Below are 23,026 nucleotides of genomic sequence, written 5' to 3'. Positions count from 1 at the left end.
TTGTGGGTTTTTTATATATAATATTTACTTGCTTAAATTTATAAATGAAAAATAGTCTGTGTATTCTTTAGGTTTATCACTATTAATGTCAGCCTCAGAGAAATTAAATGTATTAGGATTGAACCAACATGGGATTTGTATTTTGCAGAATCCAGCACTTTTGGTCCTCAATATGAAAGACAAGGAATTTACATAGTAGTACAGATTACCTTCCCTTTTTTCTTTAAGTGAAAATTGAAGTTATTAAATTTGGAAAGGCATTTTTAAATAGATTGAGATACATGCCATACAATTCACCTATTTAAAGTGTAAAATTCAGGCTGGGCACGGTGGTTCACACCTGTAATCCCAGCACTTTGGGAGGCCGAGGTGGGCAAATCACCTGAGTTCAGGAGTTCGAGACCAGCCTGGCCAACATGGTGAAACCCTGTCTGTGCTAAAAATACAAAAATTAGCTGGGCATGGTGGCATGCACCTGTAATCCCAGCTACGTGGAAGGCTGAGGCAGGAGAATTGCTTGAACCTGGGAGGCAGAGGCTGCAGTGAGCTGAGATTGTGCCACTGCACTCCAGCCTGGGTGACAGAGTGAGACTCCAGCTCATAAATAAATAAAGTGTAAAATTCAGTGATTTTTGTATACTTAGTTGTGTGACCATCAAGGTCTAATTTTAGAACATTTTCATTACCCCACAAAGAAACCCTGTACCCATTAACAGTTACCCCATCTCTCTCATCCTCTACCCCACCCCCCAGCAACCACTAATCTGTTTTATTGATTTGCCTATTCTGTATAGTTTATATAAGGGGCATTATACAATATGTGATCCATTGAGACTAGCTTCTGTGATTTACCATAACGTTTTCAAGGTTTATTCACGTTGTAGCATACATCAGTACTTTACTCTTTTTATGGCTGAGTAATATCCCATTGTATGGATAGACGACATTTTGTTAATTCATTCATCAGTTGATGGACACTTGGGCTGTTTCTACTTTTCAGCTATTATGAATAACACTGCCGTGAACAGTCATGTGCAGGTTTTTGTGTAGACATGTTTTCATTTCTCTTGGGTATTTAACTAGGAGTAGAATTGCTGAGTCAAATGGTAACTGTATGTTGACTCTTTTGAGCAACTGCCAGACTGTTTTCCACAGTGACTACATTTACATTTCCACCAGCAGTGTACGAGGGTTCCAGTTTCTCCATGTCCTTGACAGTGTATTTTATTATTCTTTTGAGTGTGGATGTCTCGTTGCCTTACACCACTTGTTGAAATACAAAGGCATTTTTAGGAGAATTATATAAAGATAACTACGTGGGGCTTCTTCCTAATCTGACGTTTTGTAACTTTCTGGAAATCTGACCTCTATGACTGTTTTCTAAGCCTCCCTCAGTATTTAGGTATCCTTCTAAAAGGGTTAGTAGATGGAAAAGTTAAAATAGTAAAGCGTTATTTGCAAATAATTAAAAAGAAGTGTTATGCTCAGGTAATTAAAATATTGAATATGGACAGGGCACCAATACCTAAAGCAATACACAAAAATTAATATTTTCTCTTTAACAATATATCTCTGCCTTCTGAAAATTGGGTTCTCCAGCCTGATCATAGATCTGAACATTTCTTTATGCTATGTGCATTAGAAAAATAATCCATTATAGGTGATTGTTCTAAACACAAGTGCCATCAAGACAGAGAAGCCTAATAGGCCAGGAAGAAATTAAAATAATTCTGTCCATAAACAATTTCATTATTCTAGGTGAAAATGAAGCAGTGACCCATAGCTGGTAGCTTCTGTGGTTATTTTAATGAAGACATTATTTATTAAATTATTAAGAGAGACCAATTTTAAAGTATTTGGCTTGTTTTTAGCAAATTTACCAAAAACGTATTTGTTCTCTAGAGTAGCATTCAACCACAAGTGGCCAACATCTCAACCCTTAAATCTTCCATAGTTTCAATCTAGCCTAATAGAGGTTTGAGAAAATTATGTTCGACATGATCATTAGTGCTGCATAATGATTCAGAATAATTAAATTTGGCATGTCTTATCTTGGGACATAATCTTTCCAGGAAAATTCTATGGGATAGCATGCTAAACTAGTGGATGGCCTATGCTTTCTATAAGAAATAATCTCTCTGAGGTTTTCTTGGAGGTGCCTGCCTGAAAGAAAAACTAGACTCCACTTTGAAGACTTGGTGTTACGGCTTTGTTTTTGAACCTTGTCTATACAAGTAACTGATTCCCTCCATCCAGAAACTTTAAAAAAGAAGAGCTTATTGCTGAGGTGTAAGTCAAGCTGAAAGTAAAATAAATTATTAGCACCACCTGCTGGTTACTATTGAGTACCATTGAGTCTTTAAGTTTTCCATTTTGGGGCTATTTTGGTTTTTTATTAGTTAGATTTTGGACAGGACTTCATTTGAATGAAGAACAGTGTGAGCCACTGAGAAATTTGTAAAGAAAACGTTAACAGCTAAGAGTTTGAACATAGATAAAAGCTAAACAGATTCTAAAATAAAATAAACATGTAGCATCACAGTTATGTTTCTTCAGCTAATTTTTCTGCATCCCTGTGTTTCCATATGAAAGGTGTCTGGCCAGAAGGATCTGATGGGACAGATATCAATGCACTGGTGCGATCCCACAATAGAAAGGTGATAGCTGTTGCCGATGACTTCTGTAAAGTCCATCTGTTTCAGTATCCCTGCTCCAAAGCAAAGGTAAACTCACTTTAATAGAAACTAATGTTATAAGGCCTTCTGTCCAGGGATGATTTTGCATCCATGGCAAGAAAATATAGGTTACTGATTCCTCTCCGTGATACTCCAGTGCACAGAGGGAGATAAGGGCCATCAGTGAGCATCCAGCCAGGCAGTGCTTGTCTTCTCCCCCTTCCTAAGGCTAAGGAGAAGTGACCTGTAGAAATGACGACTGATGATGTTATTCCTGTTTCTTCATTGTCCAGTTCCTTTTTATTTTGATTTGTTGGCAATTTAAAATCTCTCCTAAATATTTTAAAATATTTTATTTGTTGGATACATATTCAACGTTATAAAACTAATGGAAGTTTCCCGAATCTCCTGTAATCCTGCCAACATAGTAAGTGTTCCCCTAACCATTTCAGAAGAATAATTGCTAAGCTCTGGCAAATATACGACCAACATCTAGAAGAGACAGACTTTTAGCTATTTTTTTTAAACATATAGTGTGAAAATACAGAGATGTCCAGTTCTTCTGTTTTGTTTTTCCTATGTAAAGTGATAATAAAAGGAAATAACGGCTAGCCTTATTCCTGAGATTTGATGACTTCTGGCTTTAAATTGGATTGCCCATTTCACAAGCTGAGTTTACCCCCCTTACGTATCACCTCCATTTCTGAAACAGGCATGTCAATGAGTTTAATTTTCCTGTCTGTCTGATTTATTTCATATAGGCTCCCAGTCACAAGTACAGTGCCCACAGCAGCCATGTCACCAATGTCAGTTTTACTCACAATGACAGTCACCTGATATCAACTGGTGGAAAAGACATGAGCATCATTCAGTGGAAACTTGTGGAAAAGTTATCTTTGCCTCAGAATGAGACTGTAGCAGATACTACTCTAACCAAAGCCCCTGTCTCTTCCACCGAAAGTGTCATCCAATCTAATACTCCCACACCGCCTCCTTCTCAGCCCTTAAATGAGACAGCTGAAGAGGAAAGTAGAATAAGCAGTTCTCCCACACTTCTGGAGAACAGCCTGGAACAAACTGTGGAGCCAAGTGAAGACCACAGCGAGGAGGAGAGTGAAGGGGGCAGCGGAGACCTTGGTGAGCCTCTTTATGAAGAGCCATCCAACGAGATAAGCAAGGAGCAGGCCAAAGCCACCCTTCTGGAGGACCAGCAAGACCCTTTGCCCTCGTCCTAACACCCTGGCTTCAGTGCGACTCTTTTCCTTCAGCTGCATGTGATTTTGTGATAAAGTTCAGGTAACAGGATGGGCAGTGATGGAGAATCACTGCTGATTGAGATTTTGGTTTCCATGTGATTTGTTTTCTTCAATAGTCTTATTTTCAGTCTCTCAAATGCAGCCAACTTAAAGTTTTAGTTTGGTGTTTATTGAAAATTAACCAAACTTAATACTAGGAGAAGACTGAAACATTAATGATGTCTCACAAATTACTGTGTACGTAAGTGGTGTGATGTAAATACTGGAAACAAAAACAGCAGTTGCATTGATTTTGAAAACAAACCCCCTTGTTATCTGAACATGTTTTCTTCAGGAACAACCAGAGGTATCACAAACACTGTTACTCATCTACTGGCTCAGACTGTACTTTTTTTTTTTTTTTTTTCCTGAAAAAGAAACCAGAAAAAAATGTACTCTTACTGAGATACCCTCTCACCCCAAATGTGTAATGGAAATTTTTTAATTAAGAAAAACTTAAGTTTTGCCAAGTGCAATGGTGTTGCCTTCTTAAAAAAAATGCCATTTTCTTACACTACCAGTGGATGTCCAGACATGCTCTTAGTCTACTAGAGAGGTGCTGCCTTTTCTAAGTCATAATGAGGAACAGTCCCTTAATTTCTTGTGTGCAACTCTGTTTTATCCTAGAACTAAGAGAGCATTGGTTTGTTAAAGAGCTTTCAATGTATATTAAAACCTTCAATACTCAGAATGATGGATTCCTCCAAGGAGTCCTTTACTAGCCTAAACATTCTCAAATGTTTGAGATTCAAGTGAATGGAAGGAAAACCACATGCCTTTAAAACTAAACTGTAATAATTACCTGGCTAATTTCAGCTAAGCCTTCATCATAATTTGTTCCCTCAATAATAGGAGAAATATAAATACAGTAAGTTTAGATTATTGAATTGGTGCTTGAAATTTATTGGTTTTGTTGTAATTTTATACAAATTATATGAGGGATAAGATATTCATCAAATTGCAAATTCTTTTTTTACAGAAGTGTGGATAACAGTCACAGCAGTTTTTTTACCAACAGCATACTTAACAGACTTGCTGTGTAGCAGTTTTTTTCTGGTGGAGTTGCTATAAGTCTTGTAAGTCTAATGTGGCTATCCTATTTTGGGCAATGCATGTATTATGCATTGGAAAGGTATTTTTTTTTAAGTTCTGTTGGCTAGCTATGGTTTTCAGTACATGTTTCCTACTTTAAGAGTAATTACTGACAAATATGTATTTCCTATATATTTGTTTATACTTTGATTATAAAAAAGTATTTTGTTTTGATTTTTTAACTTGCTGCATTGTTTTGATACTTTTTATTTTTTTGGTCAAATCATGTTTAGAAACTTTGGATGAGTTAAGAAGTCTTAAGTATGCAGGCGTTTATGTGATTGTGCCATTCCAAAGTGCATCAGAACTGTCATTCCCTTCTAATATCTTCTCAGGAGTAATACAAATCAGGTATTTCATCATCATTTGGTAATATGAAAACTCCAGTGAACTCCCAAGGACATTTACAACATTTATATTCACACGCTGTATGGAAGGGTGTGGGTGTGTGTGAAGGGGCGAGTGGAGACACTGTGTGTATCTCTAGATCAGAAGATATGCACCACGTTGAAAATACTCAGTGTAGATCTCTATGTGTATAGGTATCTGTATATCTTTCCTTTTGTTTACAACTGTTAAAAAACCTCAAAATAGTTCTCTTCAAAAGAAGAGAGATTCCAAGCAACCCATCTTTTTTCAGTATGTTCTGTACATAGTTATCGGAGCGTGCCAGTAAGTATCAGGCATATGTATCTGCCTGTTAGCAGTGATGATTACATCATCAGATCAGCATGTGCTGCACTCCCTGCAAGAAATATACTGACATGAACAGGCAGTTCTTGGAGAAGAGCATTTCTTTAAGTACCTGGGGAATACAGCTCTCGGTGATCAGCAGGGAGTTTATTTGAGAACATCAGTCACCTTTGGGGTTGCCATGTACAATGAGATTTATAATCATGATACTCTTCAGTGGTAGTTTCAAAAGACACTACTAATACGCAGGAAGCGTTCCAGCTATTTAATGCTGGCAACTACTGTTTAATGGTCAGTTAAATCTGTGATAATGGTTGGAAGTGGGTGGGGTTATGAAACTGTAGATGTTTTTAGAAAAACTTGTGAATGAAAATGAATCCAAGTGTTTCATGTGAAGATGTTGAGCCATTGCTATCATGCATTCCTGTCTCATGGCAGAAAATTTTGAAGATTAAAAAATAAACTAATCAAAATGTTTCCTCTTTTTAAGCGCGTCTTAACTCTTTCTTCATTTATACTGCGAGTTTCCATGACTATCCAGTTATCAGAAGGCATGACAATTCAGAAGACAACATTTATCAGTGGGCTACTGCTGCTGCTGTGGATAAAATCATTCTGGTAGTAACAAACTCCCATCTCATAATGTTAGAGGAAATTACTTCTGACTTATGCTCCCATTGAAAATGGGGATAGCTTTGTTTTATTTCATGTCAACACTTTCTCTAATGTTTAATATTGGATAATCCTGATAATCTTGGTTACCCATCTGACTAGGCTGCCTCGCAGTGTTTGTTAGCCTTTGTGAAGTACTTGAACTCAGTAGGCCATGGCATTCTCTGCTTTCTCCCATCTCTCCCATGTTGCTTTAGTAACGCAGATCTTCTGTATACCACAATCACAAATTGGCTACTACAAATTTTTCTTTATGAAGAATAGGTTGATAGTATTCCAAACAAACATTCCCCAGTTTTACAATCATAGAAATAATGGGGTTTTCATTATTGCCTTACCTGTCCCTGGTGACTGAATATTCACAGCCACTTACGTACACTAATCCATGAGAGGCTATCCTGGGGTAGAAGTTCCATTTTCACTGATTCTGAGACAGAATGGCTAGTGGGCACCAAAACAAACCCGCTCAACAATGTGATTTTTCTTTAAAAGTAAGAAAATCCAAAACTACTTCTATGGAGAAATGATGAATTAGATTTTGGGCACATTGAGGTGTTGTATTAGTGTAACTTCTAGAAGGAACTAGTTTTCCAGCTTAAAGCTGTAAATAAAGGACAAGTACATGTTTTTAGGACCACGAAGGCTGAAGAGCAGATGGGCAGGATATGGACCAAGAAGAGCTGCCCCTGGAGGAGCACCTACTGTGGGCCCAACATCTCCCAATACCCAGGTGTTCAGGGATACAGGGAGGTGACAGTAGATGAGGAAATGAGTTTGGGAGATTTAGTAACCAGCCCATGTTTGTTTAGATCATGGCCATGCTGAGACTTTTTATGTTCTAGAACTTCAAAATTTGTACTTCCTCTACTACACTAGGAGAAAGACATTCATTAGACATAGAAGGAAAGGACCAGGGTAGATTCACAGACTTTGGAAAGGAGATAAGGGAAACAGAAGACAGTCTCTGTCAGTCTTGGTCCTCAGTCCGGGAGGAGGTGAGTCCACGACACAGCGATGCTGCACATCTGTGTCACCATCACTGAAGCCCACCCTGCTGGAAAAGTCCCTTTGTCCAAGATGCCACGACTTGAGTCTCCAGCAGCCACAGAGACAGAATGGTCTGTAGGTTCCTAGAAATAAACAGGCGCACCTCCTTGTGAAGGGGCAGCTCCTGCTCTCCTCACAGGGACTCAGGTAATGTTAGTCATTGTGTGCTGATTGGTTCACCTTTTCCAAAAGAAACTTGAATTTCTGCTCTACCTTCCCTTCATTAATAGATCCTGATAATAGAAGACATTTCTGGCTGGGCGCGGTAGCTGAACACCTGTAATCCCAGCACTTTGGGAGGCTGAGGCAGGTGGATCACTGGAGCCCAGGAGTTCAAGACCAGCCTGGGCAACATGGTGAAACCCCGTCTCTACCAAAAATACAGAAACAAAATAAAATCCAGGTGTGGTGGCACGCACCTGTAGTCCCAGCTACTAGGGAGGCTGAGGTGGGAGAATTGCTTGAACCCAGGAGGTGAGGTTGCAGTGAGCTGAGATCGCACCACTGCACTCCAGCCTGGGCAACAGAGGAGACCCTATCTCAAAAATAAAGAAAACATTTCCTAGACAAAGGAAAAGGAAGAAGAACAAATAGAAAAGTTTGTCTCCTGGGAACGTCAGCCTGTTTCATTTCTTTATCCACTGTCTCTTCATGGGTGATGTCCTCAGGAGACCATGGCTTACTGAACTGACCACTTTTAAAGAATCTGCCAATCCAAACAGCACCACATTCATTACTAGATGCTGATGTATGCTTTTATTTATTTATTTAAATTTAGAGACAGTCTCGCTCTGTCACCCAGGCTGGATGGATTGCAATGGCACGATCTTAGCTCACTGCAACCTCCACCTCCTGGGTTCAAGCAATTCTCCTGCCTCAGCCTCCCAAGTAGCTAGCTGGGATTACAGGTGTGCGCCACTATGCCCAGATAATTTTTTTTGTATTTTTAGTAGAGACAGGGTTTCACTTTATTGGCCAAGCTAGTCTTGAACTCCCAACCTCAGGTGATCCGCCTGCCTCGGCCTCCCAAAGTGCTGAATTACAAGTGTGAGCCACCGTTCCCGGCCTGATATATGCTCTTAAAGGCCGAACAATTGTTCCCACATCCTCTCCCCTTTATATCACAAAGCATCAGTATTTAAACATCCACCATGAACCTTGTTGGATTCTGATTCAAACAAATGGTAGAAAACATTGAGACAATTGGGGAATAGTGAACACTGGATATTTCATAAGCAATTATTTTAAATGTTAAAAGTGTGACAATAGGCCAGGTGCCATGGTTCATGCCTGTAATCCCAGCACTTTGGGAGGCTGAGGCAGGCGGATCACTTGACATCAGGAGTTCTAGACCAGGCTGGCCAAAATGGTGAAAACTTGTCTCTACTAAAAATACAAAAATTAGCTAGATCTCGTGGCACACACCTATAGTCCCAGCTACTTGGGAAGCTGAGGCATGAGAATCACTTGAACCTGGGAGGCAGAGGTTGCAGTGAGCCAAGATCACGCCACTGCACCTCAGCCTGGGCAAAATAGCGACACTGTGTCTCAAAAAAAAAATAAGTAAAAAAATTTAAAATGTGATAATAGAATGCAGTTTTTTAAAAAGCATCAACTTGAAAATAAATAACTTACCAATTCAGAAATCTGGTAGAAAACCTGAAGGGCACCACTTCTATGTCTCAAAGGACAAAAACATGAAGAAATAGGCTGAAATAAAACCAAGGTGTTCAATGATTAAAATACGGCCCAGCCCCATGACTAGATGCTATTCAATGAAAACAGTTAACACTTCATGTGTTTAACATGTATTAACTCAATCTTTTCAAAAATACTAAATTCGATTATCTCCATTTCACAGATGAAGAAACTTGAGGTACAGAGAAGCCAACTGGCTGAGCTACGAGTTGAAGCCAGGTACTCCCGCCTCCGGAGTCCGTGCGGCCAGCTGCCATGCTCGCTTGCTGTAGGTTATATGCACTGTAAAATAACAATGGTTGTTAATAAGAATGAAATCGGTTAAACTTCCAGTAGAAGAATTTAAGACTGGCAGAAGAGAAGGTGATGATGAGGCTTTGGACTCTGAATCGTGTCAGAGGTGAAGGGGAGCTTATGCACAAATCCTTCCCTGCTATCCCTACAACCACAGCATGGGGCAGAAGAACCACCAGGCTGGTTCACTGTGCCACCTGCTGCCAGCAAATGCTTGTTCTTCCTGCCTTCTCTGACCATGGCACAGAAGTCCTCAGTCCCTAATGTTCAATTTAAAACCTACTGGTGTGAAAACACCACTCCCTTATTATCCAGGCTTTGGGCAATTCCATTTCACTGAGCTCAGCGTAGCAGCTTCTCTCCGTCATTGGCCATGTGCTTTTTCCACTTCGTCCTCATTCCCCATCCCTCACTTCCTGTGGCAAGTGTTGGGAGGTTGAGTCAACTTCATGCTCAGCCATAGAACTTTGATCTTCCGTCTCCTCCCTTTTAGCAACATAATCCTGTAGTCCTGAAAATAGATTTTCCTGAAGAGCCATCCACTGACAGATGAATATGGACCACTGCTGATGATGACTAAGTATCTCAGTGGGATTCAACAAAATTGATTCCAGAGGCCGACGTCAACTCCTGACAGGGTGTCCTTTCACCAGATCTCATTGAAGGCACTGAGAAGAAAGTGAGTGCCCGAAGAAAGGGCCTCAGGGAGGAAAATGAATTTCTTAATATGCAAAGCCCTCAGCCTGGTCATCCCATCTCATGCGTGACTGATCACAGTAACCAAGCCCTTGTGCCTCCTAGGAAAGGTCACAGGAGACTGGAGCCACTGTCAACAATGATGCCCGTTTGGCTGACACTGGGTTGGAATCATTTGATAACCTGGTTAAAAGCAGGGAAACCAGAAGCTGGAGCTGTCACCGTAGAGCTCTGTTTCAATTGACAAATGCAAGTCAGATGCCTTACAGCAGCTCCTCGTCTACGGACTTCAGTCTCTCTGCAAGAAACATGCATTGTGTTGCCACCACCTTCAAAGTGGCAGCCAGTGTAAATCCTGGGGAGTTTATGTGGGACTGAGGATCCAAAGGAGGCACCCATTCATCAGATATATATTAAGAACCTGCCTAGTGCAAGGAACTGTGTGGGGCTCAGCAAGGAATCCCAAAATGAGAAAGATTAGCCCCTGCCCTCACGGAGCATACACTCTAGAAAGGTTGTAAAAACAAACTTTGTATATTTTAGAATTGGTTTAGAGCAAAGTCATGTTCCCTCAAAATTAGAAAATTGTAACTAGATGCTATAATGTATAATGGAAAATGTACAAAGTAAATTATTCCTAAGGAATCTTGGATTACTCATGCACTGAAACCATCCACCCATTGCTTAAATTCTAGAATCAACCTCCAAAAGGCTGAATCTCAATATTTAAAAAGTGATGTTGCTACTTCTGCAATCTTCACAGAAAAACCAAGGTGATGTGCAACCCACACAGTGGAATATTACTTAGCAAGAAAAAAGGCTGTGAACACATGCACATGTGATGGTGCTCACGGGCATGAGCAACAGTGAAAAACAGCCCATCTCAAAAGTCTACAAACTGCATCCCATTGATACACCATTCTTGAAATGACAAAACTACAGAGACAGAGAAAAGACTAGTGACTTCAGGGGACAGGGATGGAAGGGAGGGGAGGCAACTACAAAGGGGTGGCACAAGGGGATTCCTCTGCAGTGACGATGAGTAGGATGGCGGCCGCATGAATCTACACGTGGGGTCAAATTCCATAGAGTGTACGCTGAACTGCTGAAAACCAAGGAAGCCTGTGGTCTGGATTACTGTGTCCTTCCAATGTTACTTTCCTGGTCTCATATAGTTAACGTAAGATGTCACCACTGGGGGAAGCGGAGGGAAGGGTTCATGGGACTCTATTTTTCAACTTCCTGTTAGTCTCAAAATAAAAAATGTACATAATGACATAGAAACTTTACCTTCTTTTTATGCTTTTGAAGGGAATACGGAGAAGAAAATGAGCCTTACTACCACAAAGCCTTTTGAAACTCTCCCTGCACGTGTGCACCTGCAGTGCTCCACTGACCGTCAGAGGAGACAGTGCGGACCGTGGGACCACGCGGTGCCCACTGGCTTTCTAGCGCCCGCTCTGCTATCATGGGTCCCTATGGGAGAACCCCTAGCATGGCGTGGCCATGAGGGAAGCCTAGGCGAGGGAGGGTGTCAGTCTGGGGTATGACTGTGAAGCTCAGCATCTGGGACCATAGGGACAAGAGACGACCTGGGAGCACTAAGAATTCATCTTCTGGTCCGCCCCTCCGATGACGGTTGGTTGGTCCATAACCCTACTCCCCATGCTCCTAGCCCACATGCAAGGCGGAGACAGCCGTTCCATGTTTCTCCCCCAACCACAGCGGCCAGTCCCTTCTCCCTCCTCGTCTTGCTTCTGGTTGATGTGTCGTTGGTACCCACTCCTCCTCGGATGCCCTCCCCTGAAGCCATCCAGCCTCTGCCTTTCCTTGGGTGTCTGGGCTAAATCAGCTTCCCTTATTCAGAATTAATCAAATGGAAAGGAAGAGCAGAATTTCACTTTCTTTAGCAGAGCCCTCCCAAGACTGCTGCAGAACTGAGATGAGGGGACCAGGCTTTCTCCGAGAGCGACAGGCCCCGGCTCTGTTAGCAAGATCTGTGTTGATGTGGCCTGCCATGTGCTGCCTGTGAACATCTCACCAGAATCATTAGCAGAAACGTTTGCCAGGCTTGGACATTTCCATGGAGAAGATGATTAATTATGAGTGGAGCCAAGAATCCCCCGGATAGGACTCAGCCCTCACCAAGACCCTGGAGACTTGGTGTGATCCAACTCCATCCCCGCCTGGCGGTCAGCCTGTCGGGGGGCCAGTGAGGAATCTAACAGCAGGGCTCTAACCACTGGCTACGGTGGAGAAGGCCTCAGGAAACAGTTTTCACTCACGGGGAGAATTATTGCTTCCCATGGAAGCATTTTCCAGTGAGTGGAGGTGGGTTTAGGTGCTATCTGTGCAGCAGAGGTACCATCTCCCAGGTCTAGAAAGGAAAAAGAAGATGAAGGCCTTGCCCACATCCAATCCAAAGGGGAGAGACATCCTGGCGAGCTCAGCACATAAGAGAACGAGAGATTAGCTATCCCTGCATCAGAGCGCCAGGAAGGCCGTCCCCTCTGATCACTGGCTGGAGCCTGCATCACAATCACCGGTGTTTGCACTGGAAGCCATGGGCAATGCAACAGATTGTGAGGAAAGCCTGCAGATGGCTCCATTAATAAAGCTGCCGTTCACCACGCCAAAACTGAAGTGGTTTCTATGGGAAACTCTCACATTAAAATAGAAGGAAGTTTTTTTTAATCAAATTTTAGTAGTTAATTACATCTTTTTATTAAACATTATCAAGTTTAAACACAAGGATTTGCCAGGGAGGGCACTCAGGAAACCACAGACACGGCCGTCGGCACCACCAGGAGCTGAGGGGTTTCTCGGGCACAAGATCCCCCAGTGGCTCTTGCTCCTCCATGTCCTGATTCGACGCTAGGCTCCGCTCCACACCACTCACTCGAAGCATGAGGGACACACACTAGTGCTGAACCGCGAGGACTGCGGGGCAGCCTCCAAGGCCAGAGGCGTTACTCCTGCCTCTACAGAGCCCGCACAGTGGCTTGAGCTCCAGGCATGTGAGCGACACTGGCCGTCATCCTCCTTGAAACCCCCTCCTCTCCTGCCACCATTCCTCCTGGTTTCTTTCTTTCCTCCTGCCCTTCCTCCCTCCCTCCTTCCTTGCTTTCCTCCTTTCTTATTTTTAACACTTTTTCAATTTATTACTTCCAATAAAGTGCAAAATCTCAGCGCACTGTGCACACGTATACACCCACACAGCCACCCCTGGAGGAAGACCCGGATTGCTGCCAGCACTCAGAAGTCGGCCTGTGACCTGCTCCCGTCAGGGACTCCCACAAGGCGGCCTCAACTCTGACCTCCTGTCGCCACTGAAGACGTCGGTTTGGTTTTGGCTTTTACATGAATGGAACCCAAAGTGTGCTCTCTGTCATGTCTGCCTTCCTCTGTTCACACACCCCGTGAGCCTCGCTGCTCTCTTCCTCTCCACCCGCCTTGTTCAGTCTTGGTTATCCCCCATTCTATTTCCTCACTCCCACACAACCCTCTGAACAATGTCGCAGACACCCCTGGTTTCTGCAGCCACCTGTATATTCGGTCTCGAGTTTTAACTCCAGTCCAGATCCCTCGCCTTCTCCCCAGACCGAATGCTTATGGGATTCCTCACCTAGAAGACCCACAGGCAACCCACATTCTCCAAAGAAACACGCCCTGCCTTGTTTACCCCCGGGTTCTGTACTCCATTCCCCACTCACCCAGAAGCCAAGCTGCACCATCCTGGGGGTACCCCAGAGACCTCCTCCCCTCTCCAGAGATGGGCAGTTGTCACACTGGGTTCACTCTGCCTTCCTCACGCCCCTGGGATCCATTCCTTTCTCTTGTGCCCTCGGCTGTCACTCCCAGGCCCCCATCAGCTCTCATAACAACTCTTAATTATCAACTGTGAGTCTTTTTCCTCTCCATTCTGTCCTCCACACTGCCACTGTGCGTTCAAAAGAAGCAAACCAAAACAAAAACATCCTTGCTGGATCAGGTGGTTAGCCCCGACACACACCCTGCTCACCAGTCAGAGTCCAGCTCTCAGGCCTGGCCCCAGGAATGTGCTCCGTAAGGCCTAAGCCTCTTACTCTCATCCTGGACCCTGCCTTTCCTCTCTTCTCCCCAACCCCCCAGGCGCACCCGAGATGCCCTCACACCTCGGTGCATGCCTTCCCCATGTCCTCTGGTGGAAACCACCTCACGTGAGGTGCAAGTTCAACAGCGCCCCGGCAGGAGCTTCCCTGCCACTCCTCCTCTCGCCTTCCCAGGGCCTGGCCCTGCCCTGGGCCGCTCCACTGCGCTCTGACTGTGCTCATCATTCTGCAAGCACGGGAGGCCAGGAGCAGTGTCGCCTTTCTCCATGTCTCCACTGCACAGCACACTGCAGAAGGAATGATTTGTGCTTCAAGGGCTACTGATGGCAAAGGTAGGGCAAGTGGTGGGCACCTCTAACCTCTGTTCAGACCTGGAGCCAAAGAAAGCGAGCTCACCTCTGGCATCCTGGGTTTGAAGGGCCCGAAGTGCCCCAGCCTGCAGAATCCCGCACTGGTTTAGAGATTCTGTCTTGGTTAGAACATGTCACATCCATAATCAATGGAGAAAACAAACAGAAAAAATATGCTGGATGACAACTTATGGGTGAGTCCCGCAGGGGGACACTGTTTATTTCAGTCCTCCCTCAACCCCTCCTGCTGTGGCCACTAGACAGTAGCGTGGAATGCTGGCCCTCAGGAGACTGAGGCTGCAGACAGGCCCTGAGGAGGACTCGGATCTACCCCTTAGCAGGAGCAAGGCCACCCACACCCAAGGCATAAAGGCTCAGAATAAGCCAGGTCATGGCGTCGCAGGGGTCAGCACACTTCCCTCCCGACCTGCCCAAGTCCCACCTGGGCAGACCGTCCCTCACTTGGTACCCCAAGGCCTGCCCAAGCTTGCCTGGGCTGGGCGGCCTACCTTAAACACTCCTTAACTTCCTTTCCCACAGCCATGGGATTGCTTTTTGCAAGTCACGTGGTTCAATCTAGCCAGCAATGCTCCCCCAGCCCTCCTGCTGCCGTGGGCGCCCACATCCTTCGGCTCAAGGAACAGGTCCTGATTCAGAGTGATGGGTGGGGGGACACAAAGTTATAAAACCAACTTTCCAAATGACCATTTGCTCAAGAGTACTTAGTTCCAGAGGAGGCAAGGGAACAGCTACCAGGTATAAACAAAGGCTGCTCTGTGTAACTCAACTTTAATTAGAATGACAACTAATTGAAAGTAATTTAATGCTAGTTCATGAAAGGTTAATGGAATTCATGTTTTGGAGATGCTGAATGCAACACAGATTTGGCCAGAAACACAAATCTAACCTTTATTCACTTTAATTATTCAGTCAGAATCATTTCCTGGGAGCAAGTCTAGTCTCTGGACGGCTCTAATCAAACACCACTGAACTTTGAAGACATCAACTCATTCAGCTGCAACTCAATTTTCAAATTAATCTGCCGCATAACGTGGAGGCTTTGTGGCCTAAGCAGGGGGCAGGCGGGAGGGGAAGATGGGGTTAGAGCCTCGCAGGTATCAGCTGATTCTGGAGCATCTGACCTTCCCCACCCTCTCTAGTGGCGAGGCACTTCCGGAACTGATGCCAGGCCTTCCTATGAGAGGCTGAGCTGAGCAACCACGCTGCCTCCATGCTTGAGCTCAGGGCTCCGCACTCACAACTGAAGCCTAAGCCTGGTACAGCTGGAACCCTGAAGGGGGCCCTGGACCAGCAGAGCCTGCCTCTTCCACCCTAGCCTAGCTGCCCTTCCCTGCTCTCTCCCTCTCCCTAGGAGAGCTGAGACGAGGGACTTGAGCTCTCTGCTTGGCAAGATGCCCTCAGAAACCACCCCAATTTCTGCACCTACTTACTTCCTTGGCCCTTCAGGCAGGCACCAGGTACAGCCCACACAGACTCAGCCTCTCCTTCCCTGCCTTGGAAAACCCAGGTCCCTAACTCCGTCTGCTTTACTTTACAGCCCTTCCAAGCCTTCTTCCTAAAACCTTCTCTACCAACTGGGAGGCAACGCCACCATTTCTCACAGCCTGGGGCAGCTTGGAATGATATTTGGAGTCAGCAAAGATTCCAATCTGGCTAATACACATTAGGCAGTGTAGAGACCTGTGCTTTGGCCCTGAGGTACAACCATGTGGCCATGACTAATCTATGTCATAGACGAGGTCAGAACAAGAGAAGGCAGGATGTCCCAGGAGGGCTGTGTCAGAACTCAAGGAAAAAAATATGACCTAAAGAATGCTCTTCCTGGCCACTCACCGCCCCCCGTTTCGGGTTTTGCAGCAGACTTCCCCTGGCAAGTCAGCTCCAGCAGCCTTGGGACCCTGAGCAAGCAGCATGTGGGCCCCCCCGACCTGCCCATCCCAACACATCCTGCAGCAGTGCCGCACCCGGGCACCGTGGAGCCACAGAGGTCAGGAGGCCTGATTCCAGCTTATGCAAGTGACAGTGGCTGATGGCAGAGGAGACTGCAAGTGATCGTCCCACTCCCCTCCTACCTCAGGAGGTGCTGAGCCACCCTCACTGCTCTTGTTCACGTCATGAGAGCAAGAGGCAGCTGCTGCTGCCCTCCAGGCTACCAGGCCTGAACTGCTACCACCAAGGGATGACATGGGTTCCCAGAACAGCAGCCACAGCCAGGTTTCCCTCCACCACACCCACCCGGGCAGCCTTCTCTAAAGCCATCAAGCCCCGCCAGTCACAGAGAGCTCCCAGATCAGAACAGGTGAAGGATAACTGCAGAATTCCTCAATAACAAGGCCACTTGCTAGCCATGTGGTCTATCAACCCTAAGAGGTGGAGACACACCCTGAAAATGACCCTAAGCATGATTCATCTCTGAGGCTCCAGCACCTAATAGTGTGTGCTTCTGTGCACTAATTAAATGTCTAAGAGAATTAATGCAACTCCTTGAAGACTGTGGGTTAGGGAGTCCCTGAGGAGCCAAAGATACCAGCCAATGAACCCGACAAGAGGACCGCTAGGGGACAGGGCCCCACTTCTCAGCCAACCTGACACGGGCAGTCTGTGGTACTAAATAGTGACCCAACCTAGGAGGTGTGGAGGTAAAATGTCAAATATATGTATTAAATCACTGGGACCAGGCAGTATCAGAATTTCTCAGCAACCAATTTTTATAGCCCCAGGTATAACCTCTAGCTATTGAAGATGAATGGGACAGAAAGTGAGAGGTTTACCAAGCTTTTGACCATAAGAAAAATCAGAAGGAAGACATGGGGATGAACAGACCTCGGTGTCAGACAAGCCAGGAGAGCCTGCCCAAGGCCACACACATGAAGAGAAGAAAAAAGCAGATAAATAAATGAAAGCTGGCCAGTGTTATCAAAGCCACACCAACCTTCACCTTACCCAACAGCTTCACAGCAAAGTCACACTGGATGAAGGGGCCAAGAAGGAGAGGGAAAGCTAGTCAGACCCTGAAAGGGAATCTGGCTGACAGAAAGAGCAAAGCCAGGGATAAGTGGGCACTGCTTTACAAGGACAAGTGTAAAGTAGCCATTTTCAACCTTTCTTACCCTTGTGTACCCTAAAAAAAAAAATTTACATCTATGCATATCTAAGCTTAATACCTAAAATTCATTTTAAATTTAAATAGTTGCAAAAAGTATAGTTTCTATTGTTACAAATATTAGCTAAATTATTAAATCACTTCTAAATGTATCCAACAGAATGTAAACTCCACTGCAGTTGGACACCTACCTTCATCTGGTTAAAAATACACATCTATACAACAGTCAGAAACCTCTGCTTACACATGTATTTCCATTCCACTCCCATACCTACAACTTTGTCCCAAAACATTTACCCTACTACAACTTTAGGAATGAAAGTCTCCTTTTGCTCATACATAATTCTCTGTGACACTCTAAAATTGAAATTTGTTTAAATTTCCTGTGACCATAAACTGTTAGACTTTTATTTAGATTTTTCTATTCAATCTAGATTCAATCTAGATTTATTTATTCTAGATTGAATTATTACAATTACTATTAGTACATATTTGACCAAAACAAAGTGTGAGAAAATCTGTCTTACAATGCATCACAGGCCCGGCGCGGTGGCTCACGCCTGTAATCCCAGCACTTTGGGAGGCTGAGGTGGGCAGATCACGAGGTCAGGAGATCGAGACCATCCTGGCTAAGGCAGTGAAACCCCACCTCTACTAAAAATACAAAAAATTAGCTGGGCATGGTGGCGGGCGCCTGTATTCCCAGCTACTCGGGAGGCTGAGGCAGGAGAATGGCGTGAACCCAGGAGGCGGAGCTTGCAGTGAGCTGAGATTGCGCCATTGCACTCCAGCCTGGGCGACACAGCAAGGCTCCCCTCAAAAAAAAAAAAAAAAAAAAAAAAAAAAGGCATCGCAATTAGAGGGAGGGAGCTCGTTCAGGTTTCCATGGTTAAATCTTGCTTACTGTTAAAATAAGGTAATTTCAGCATCAATTCCATTCCCATTTTTATTTTTACAGATATAAGCACTGAAAAACCTTGTTTTCATAAACAGAAGGGAATGAAGTTTCGTGATAGCAAAATCACAATTCTTTGAACTCCTGAGTTATAACTGAAAGTCATGTGTGATCTATTATCAAAATTATTTTTAGGCCAGGTACAGTGGCTCACACCTGTAATCCCAGCACTTTGGGAGGCTGAGGTGGGCAGATCACCTGAGGTCAGGAGTTCAAGACCAGCCTGACCAACATGGAGAAACCCCGTCTCTACTAAAAATACAAAAATTAGCCAGGTCTGGTGGCACATGCCTGTAATCCCAGCTACTCAGGAGGCTGAGGCAGGAGAATCACTTGAACCCGGAGGCGGAGGCTGCAGTGAGCCGAGAACGTACCATTGCACTCCAGCCAGGGTGACAAAAGCGAAGCTCTGTCTCAAAACAAAAACAAAATTATTTTTAATGATCAAGTGACAACTTAGTTGGCTCCTCCTTCAATTTTGTTAAAAACCTCTAAATTGCAAAAAAAAATTGTCAGAGTCACACACTTCCTCAATGTTACCAATATTTGCACTTATTCCCACACTGCCCCAGGGATGGTTTTCACTCTCCAGGGCAACACCCCTTGGTGGGACAAGAATGGCTGATGGTCTGCCTTCCTTTCAGAGTGAAAGAATATCATACAGGACCCCCTTAAGCCAGGTGTGCTCTGCAGCAGCTTAATTTTAGGAGGTATAATCGAGGACGACTTAAAATAATTCCCTTAAACTATCCTTGTGTGGGTACCCCATGAAGTCTTCATACCCTCGGGGTCATGTGAACCCAGAGCACTATTGTGAAGAGTAGGACTGTACTTACTCAGCACCGTGGCCTAACTGCATGGCCTGGTGGAGGTGAGTAGAGGGAAGGACCCTGTATTAACAGCATCTCATCCAGACAGCACTGAGAAGAGACCAGCTGGTGAGAGGGAGGAGGGTCTTCCTCCGAGTAAACAAACCAACCTGGCAAGGGTTCAGAGTAACGTGCTTAGAAGGCATAATCTTAACTCTGAGAATAAAGCGAAAGGTTCTGCACCATCAATTAACATCCAAGAATAGGACAGCCTGCACTCCTTCCCTGCATCCGCCCCCACAGCCTGGCACCAAACAGCTGACTGGCCCAGTGGGGGACACCTCACCCAAATGGGACAATAACATTCTCTCTCTCCTGGAATTAAGAGCATGTTGCCAGCAGCTGGACAACAATTTCCTTCCAAATCCAATGAGAAATAGAGAAAGCTGGTCTGCAGAGACAGAATTAAACAGCTGCATAATCAAGAGAGTGACAGAAAGGACAGGTACCTTGGACTCGAAGGCAGTCCTTGTGAGGCCCAGCTTCACTCAGGTTCTGAAAAATCTCCCTTTGTGTATTAGCTGGATTTAATGAATTTCTGGAACTTGTAATCAGAAGAGGTTTGGCTCAGACAGGAGTCACTAGAGACTATTCCTGAGGAAGTCAGCCCAATAGACCAATACATTTAGCATTATCAATAAGTACTCTGGGCCAGGCAAGTGGCTCACATCTGTAATCCCAACACTTTGGGAGGCTACAGCAGGAGGATTGCTTGAGGCCAGGAGTTCAAGACCAGCCTGGGCAACACAGCAGCAAGACCTCGTCTCTCCCAAAAGCTTACTGCAGCAGCGCCTACTGTCCCACTACTTAGGAGGGTGAGGTGGATCACTCGAGCCCAGGAGGTCAAGCCTACAGTGAGCCAATATCGAGCCACTGCACTCCAGTCTGGGTGACAGAGTGAGACCCTGTATCAAAAAAAAAAAAAAGGAAATTAGCTTTTTATTATAATTAGTGATGTTGAATATCTTTTTAAAAAAAAGTTTTATTCTTTTTAAAGGTAAGTTATATTTCCTTTTTTTATGAGTTATCTATTCATGTACTTTGCCCATTTATCTCCAGAGTACTTTTTTTTTTAATTCTTTAGACATTGTCTCTTCCTCTGTTGCCCAGGCTGAAGTGCAGTGGCGCAATCTCAGCTCACTGCAGCCTTGACCTCCTGGGCTCAAGCCCTTTTTGTATTTTTGTAGAGACAAGGTTTCACCATGTTGCCCAGGCTGGTCTTGAACTCCTAAGCTGAAGTGATCTGCCACCTCAGCCTCCCAACATGCTGGGATTATAGGCGTGAGCCATGGCGCCCGGCCTAGTACAGCAATTTAAACCACAAAGAAATGTTATCACTTAGAGAACTGGCAAAGATCAAAAAGTTTGGTAATATTTTATGTAGACAAAGGTAAAAAGAAACAGGCACTCTCAACACTGCTAGATAAGAATGTAAACCAGCACCATTTTTTTTTTTTTAGTAATTAGCACTATTGAAATTGGAAATGCACATCCCCCTCACCTCCTAAATCTCATGTCTAGAAATGATCCTAGAAATATATCCAACATTGTGTTAAATGACAGCTAAAGATTATGCATTAAAGTCATATTTATAAAAGCAAAAAATTTGAAACTGAATACCCTTCAAAAAGAGACTAAACTATGGTACATTCATAAAATCCAATATAGAAAAATGAGACAGAACAATCTCTAAGCTACAAGTGAGATTTGGAAGGTATACTAACTACCATTTAGGCAAAAATAAAACAGGAAAAGAAAATGCGTTGGCCGTGTGTGGTGGCTCACACCTGTAATCCCAACACTTTGGGAGGCCAAGGCACGTGGATCACCTGAGGTCAGGAGTTCAAGACCAGCCTGACCAACCCAGAGAAACCCCGTCTCTACTAAAAATACAAAATTAGCCAGGTGTAGTGGCACATGCCAATAATTCCAGCTACTTGGGAGGCTGAGGCAGGAGAACTGCTTGAACACGGGAAGCAGAGGCTGCGGTGAGCCGAGATGGTGCCATTGCACTCCAGCCTGGGCAACAAGAGCGAAACTCCATCTCAAAAAAAAAGAAAAAAAGAAAATGCATCTATATATGTTCATAGAATATATCTGATAATAAACAGAGGAAACTGAGGTAAGGAAAACACAAGGTCAGCATGGAAGCCATCTTGTCTGTCACAAAGTAGGGAGGTGATCAAAGACTTATAGGAGATGCTCATAGAACACAGAAGCCACATTTCAACATCGAAATCAATAATGGCAGAAATGCTTATTATACATCAAATTAGGAAATTCCATCAAATTTCTTTAAAGGCTCATCTTCACAGAAGAAATATCAAAAATGTAGAAGGAATGACAACAGAAAAAATCAGTTTACAACTACCTTAGTAATAATTCAGTCAAGAATGACCAATGAACAAAGTGCAAACTGCTGAGGACACAATATTCCTAGTCTCAAATATCGCCCCTCAGGCTACTTATTAATTGCAAACGGGAAAGGGTATCAACTTGACAAGGGAGAAATCTGGCAGACACAACTTCAAATCACCAATAATGGGACAAACTGGTATCAAGTGCCACCTGACATAACAAGGACACCGTATCACCTATAAAAAATTCCTGACAAAAATGTTTAACCTGAAACCACCAATGAGACAATCAGACAAATCCAAGTTAACGAATGTCCTACAAAACAACTTGCCTGGACTCTTCAAATAGGTCACTATCAGGAAGGGCACTGGGGACTGACTATTCTGGATAAAAAGAGACTAAACAGTCACAACATGCCGGGCACGGTGACTCACACCTGTAATCCCAGCACTTTAGGAGGCTGAGGCTGGCAGATCACAAGGTCAGAAGATCGAGACTATCCTGGCCAACATGGTGAAACCCCATCTCTACTAAAATTACAAACAATTAGCCGGGCATGGTGGTGTGCACCTGTAGTCCTAGTTACTCGGGAGGTTGACTCAAAAGAATCGCTTGAACACGAGAGGCGGAGACTGCAGTGAGCCGAGATCATGTCACTGCTCTCCAGCCTGGAGACAGAGCAAGACTCCATCTCAAAAAAAAATGAAAGTCACAACTACTAAATGCAATGTATGATCCTTCGCTAGATCCTGGACCCAAAACAAAAACAAAAATGAACTGCATGTGCTGGTGAGAATGTTAAATGGTACAACTGAGTTGGAAACAGTCTCGCAGTTCCTCAAAATGTTAAACAGAGTTACCATATGACCCAGGAATTCCACTCCTAGGTAGATACCCAAGAGAAATGAAAACATATGTCCATGTAAACATATGTTCACTATTGCTCATAGCAGCATTATTCGTAACAGCCCCAAAGTGGAAAGAACCCAAATGTCCAACCATAGATAAACAAAATGTGGTATATCCATTCGATGGAATACTATTCAGATAATAAAGTATCGATTCATGCCACAACATGGATGAGCCTTAAAAACATGACACTGAGAGAAGCCAGTCA

General features: G+C 44.1%; 1 protein-coding gene and 1 long non-coding RNA gene across 6 annotated transcripts in view; one reads left to right on the top strand and one right to left on the bottom strand.

The window, feature by feature from the left end:
- Positions 1-6,244, top strand: part of EML4 (EMAP like 4) — a 162,741-nt gene extending 156,497 nt beyond the window's left edge. For all 5 annotated transcript variants that reach the window (XM_054475189.2, XM_063648780.1, XM_063648781.1 and 2 more), the window contains 2 exons: positions 2,593-2,723; positions 3,437-6,244. In XM_054475189.2, coding sequence (XP_054331164.1) covers positions 2,593-2,723; positions 3,437-3,910 — 605 coding nt within the window. In that variant the 3' untranslated portion in view covers positions 3,911-6,244. The remainder of the gene's footprint in view (positions 1-2,592; positions 2,724-3,436) is intronic.
- On the bottom strand, positions 5,882-18,568 carry LOC134737805 (uncharacterized). The gene is made up of 2 exons (XR_010123110.1): positions 9,110-18,568; positions 5,882-7,557 (listed from the first exon to the last, which is right to left on the bottom strand). It is a non-coding gene; the product is annotated as an uncharacterized LOC134737805 (long non-coding RNA).
- Positions 18,569-23,026: the final 4,458 nt, after the last annotated feature.

The sequence above is a fragment of the Pongo pygmaeus genome, chromosome 12 (assembly GCF_028885625.2).
Source record: "Pongo pygmaeus isolate AG05252 chromosome 12, NHGRI_mPonPyg2-v2.0_pri, whole genome shotgun sequence".
Classification (NCBI taxonomy): Eukaryota; Metazoa; Chordata; class Mammalia; order Primates; family Hominidae; genus Pongo; species Pongo pygmaeus.
The sequence above is the reverse complement of the archived record's forward strand: the minus strand, read 5'-3'. Positions and strand labels throughout refer to the sequence as shown.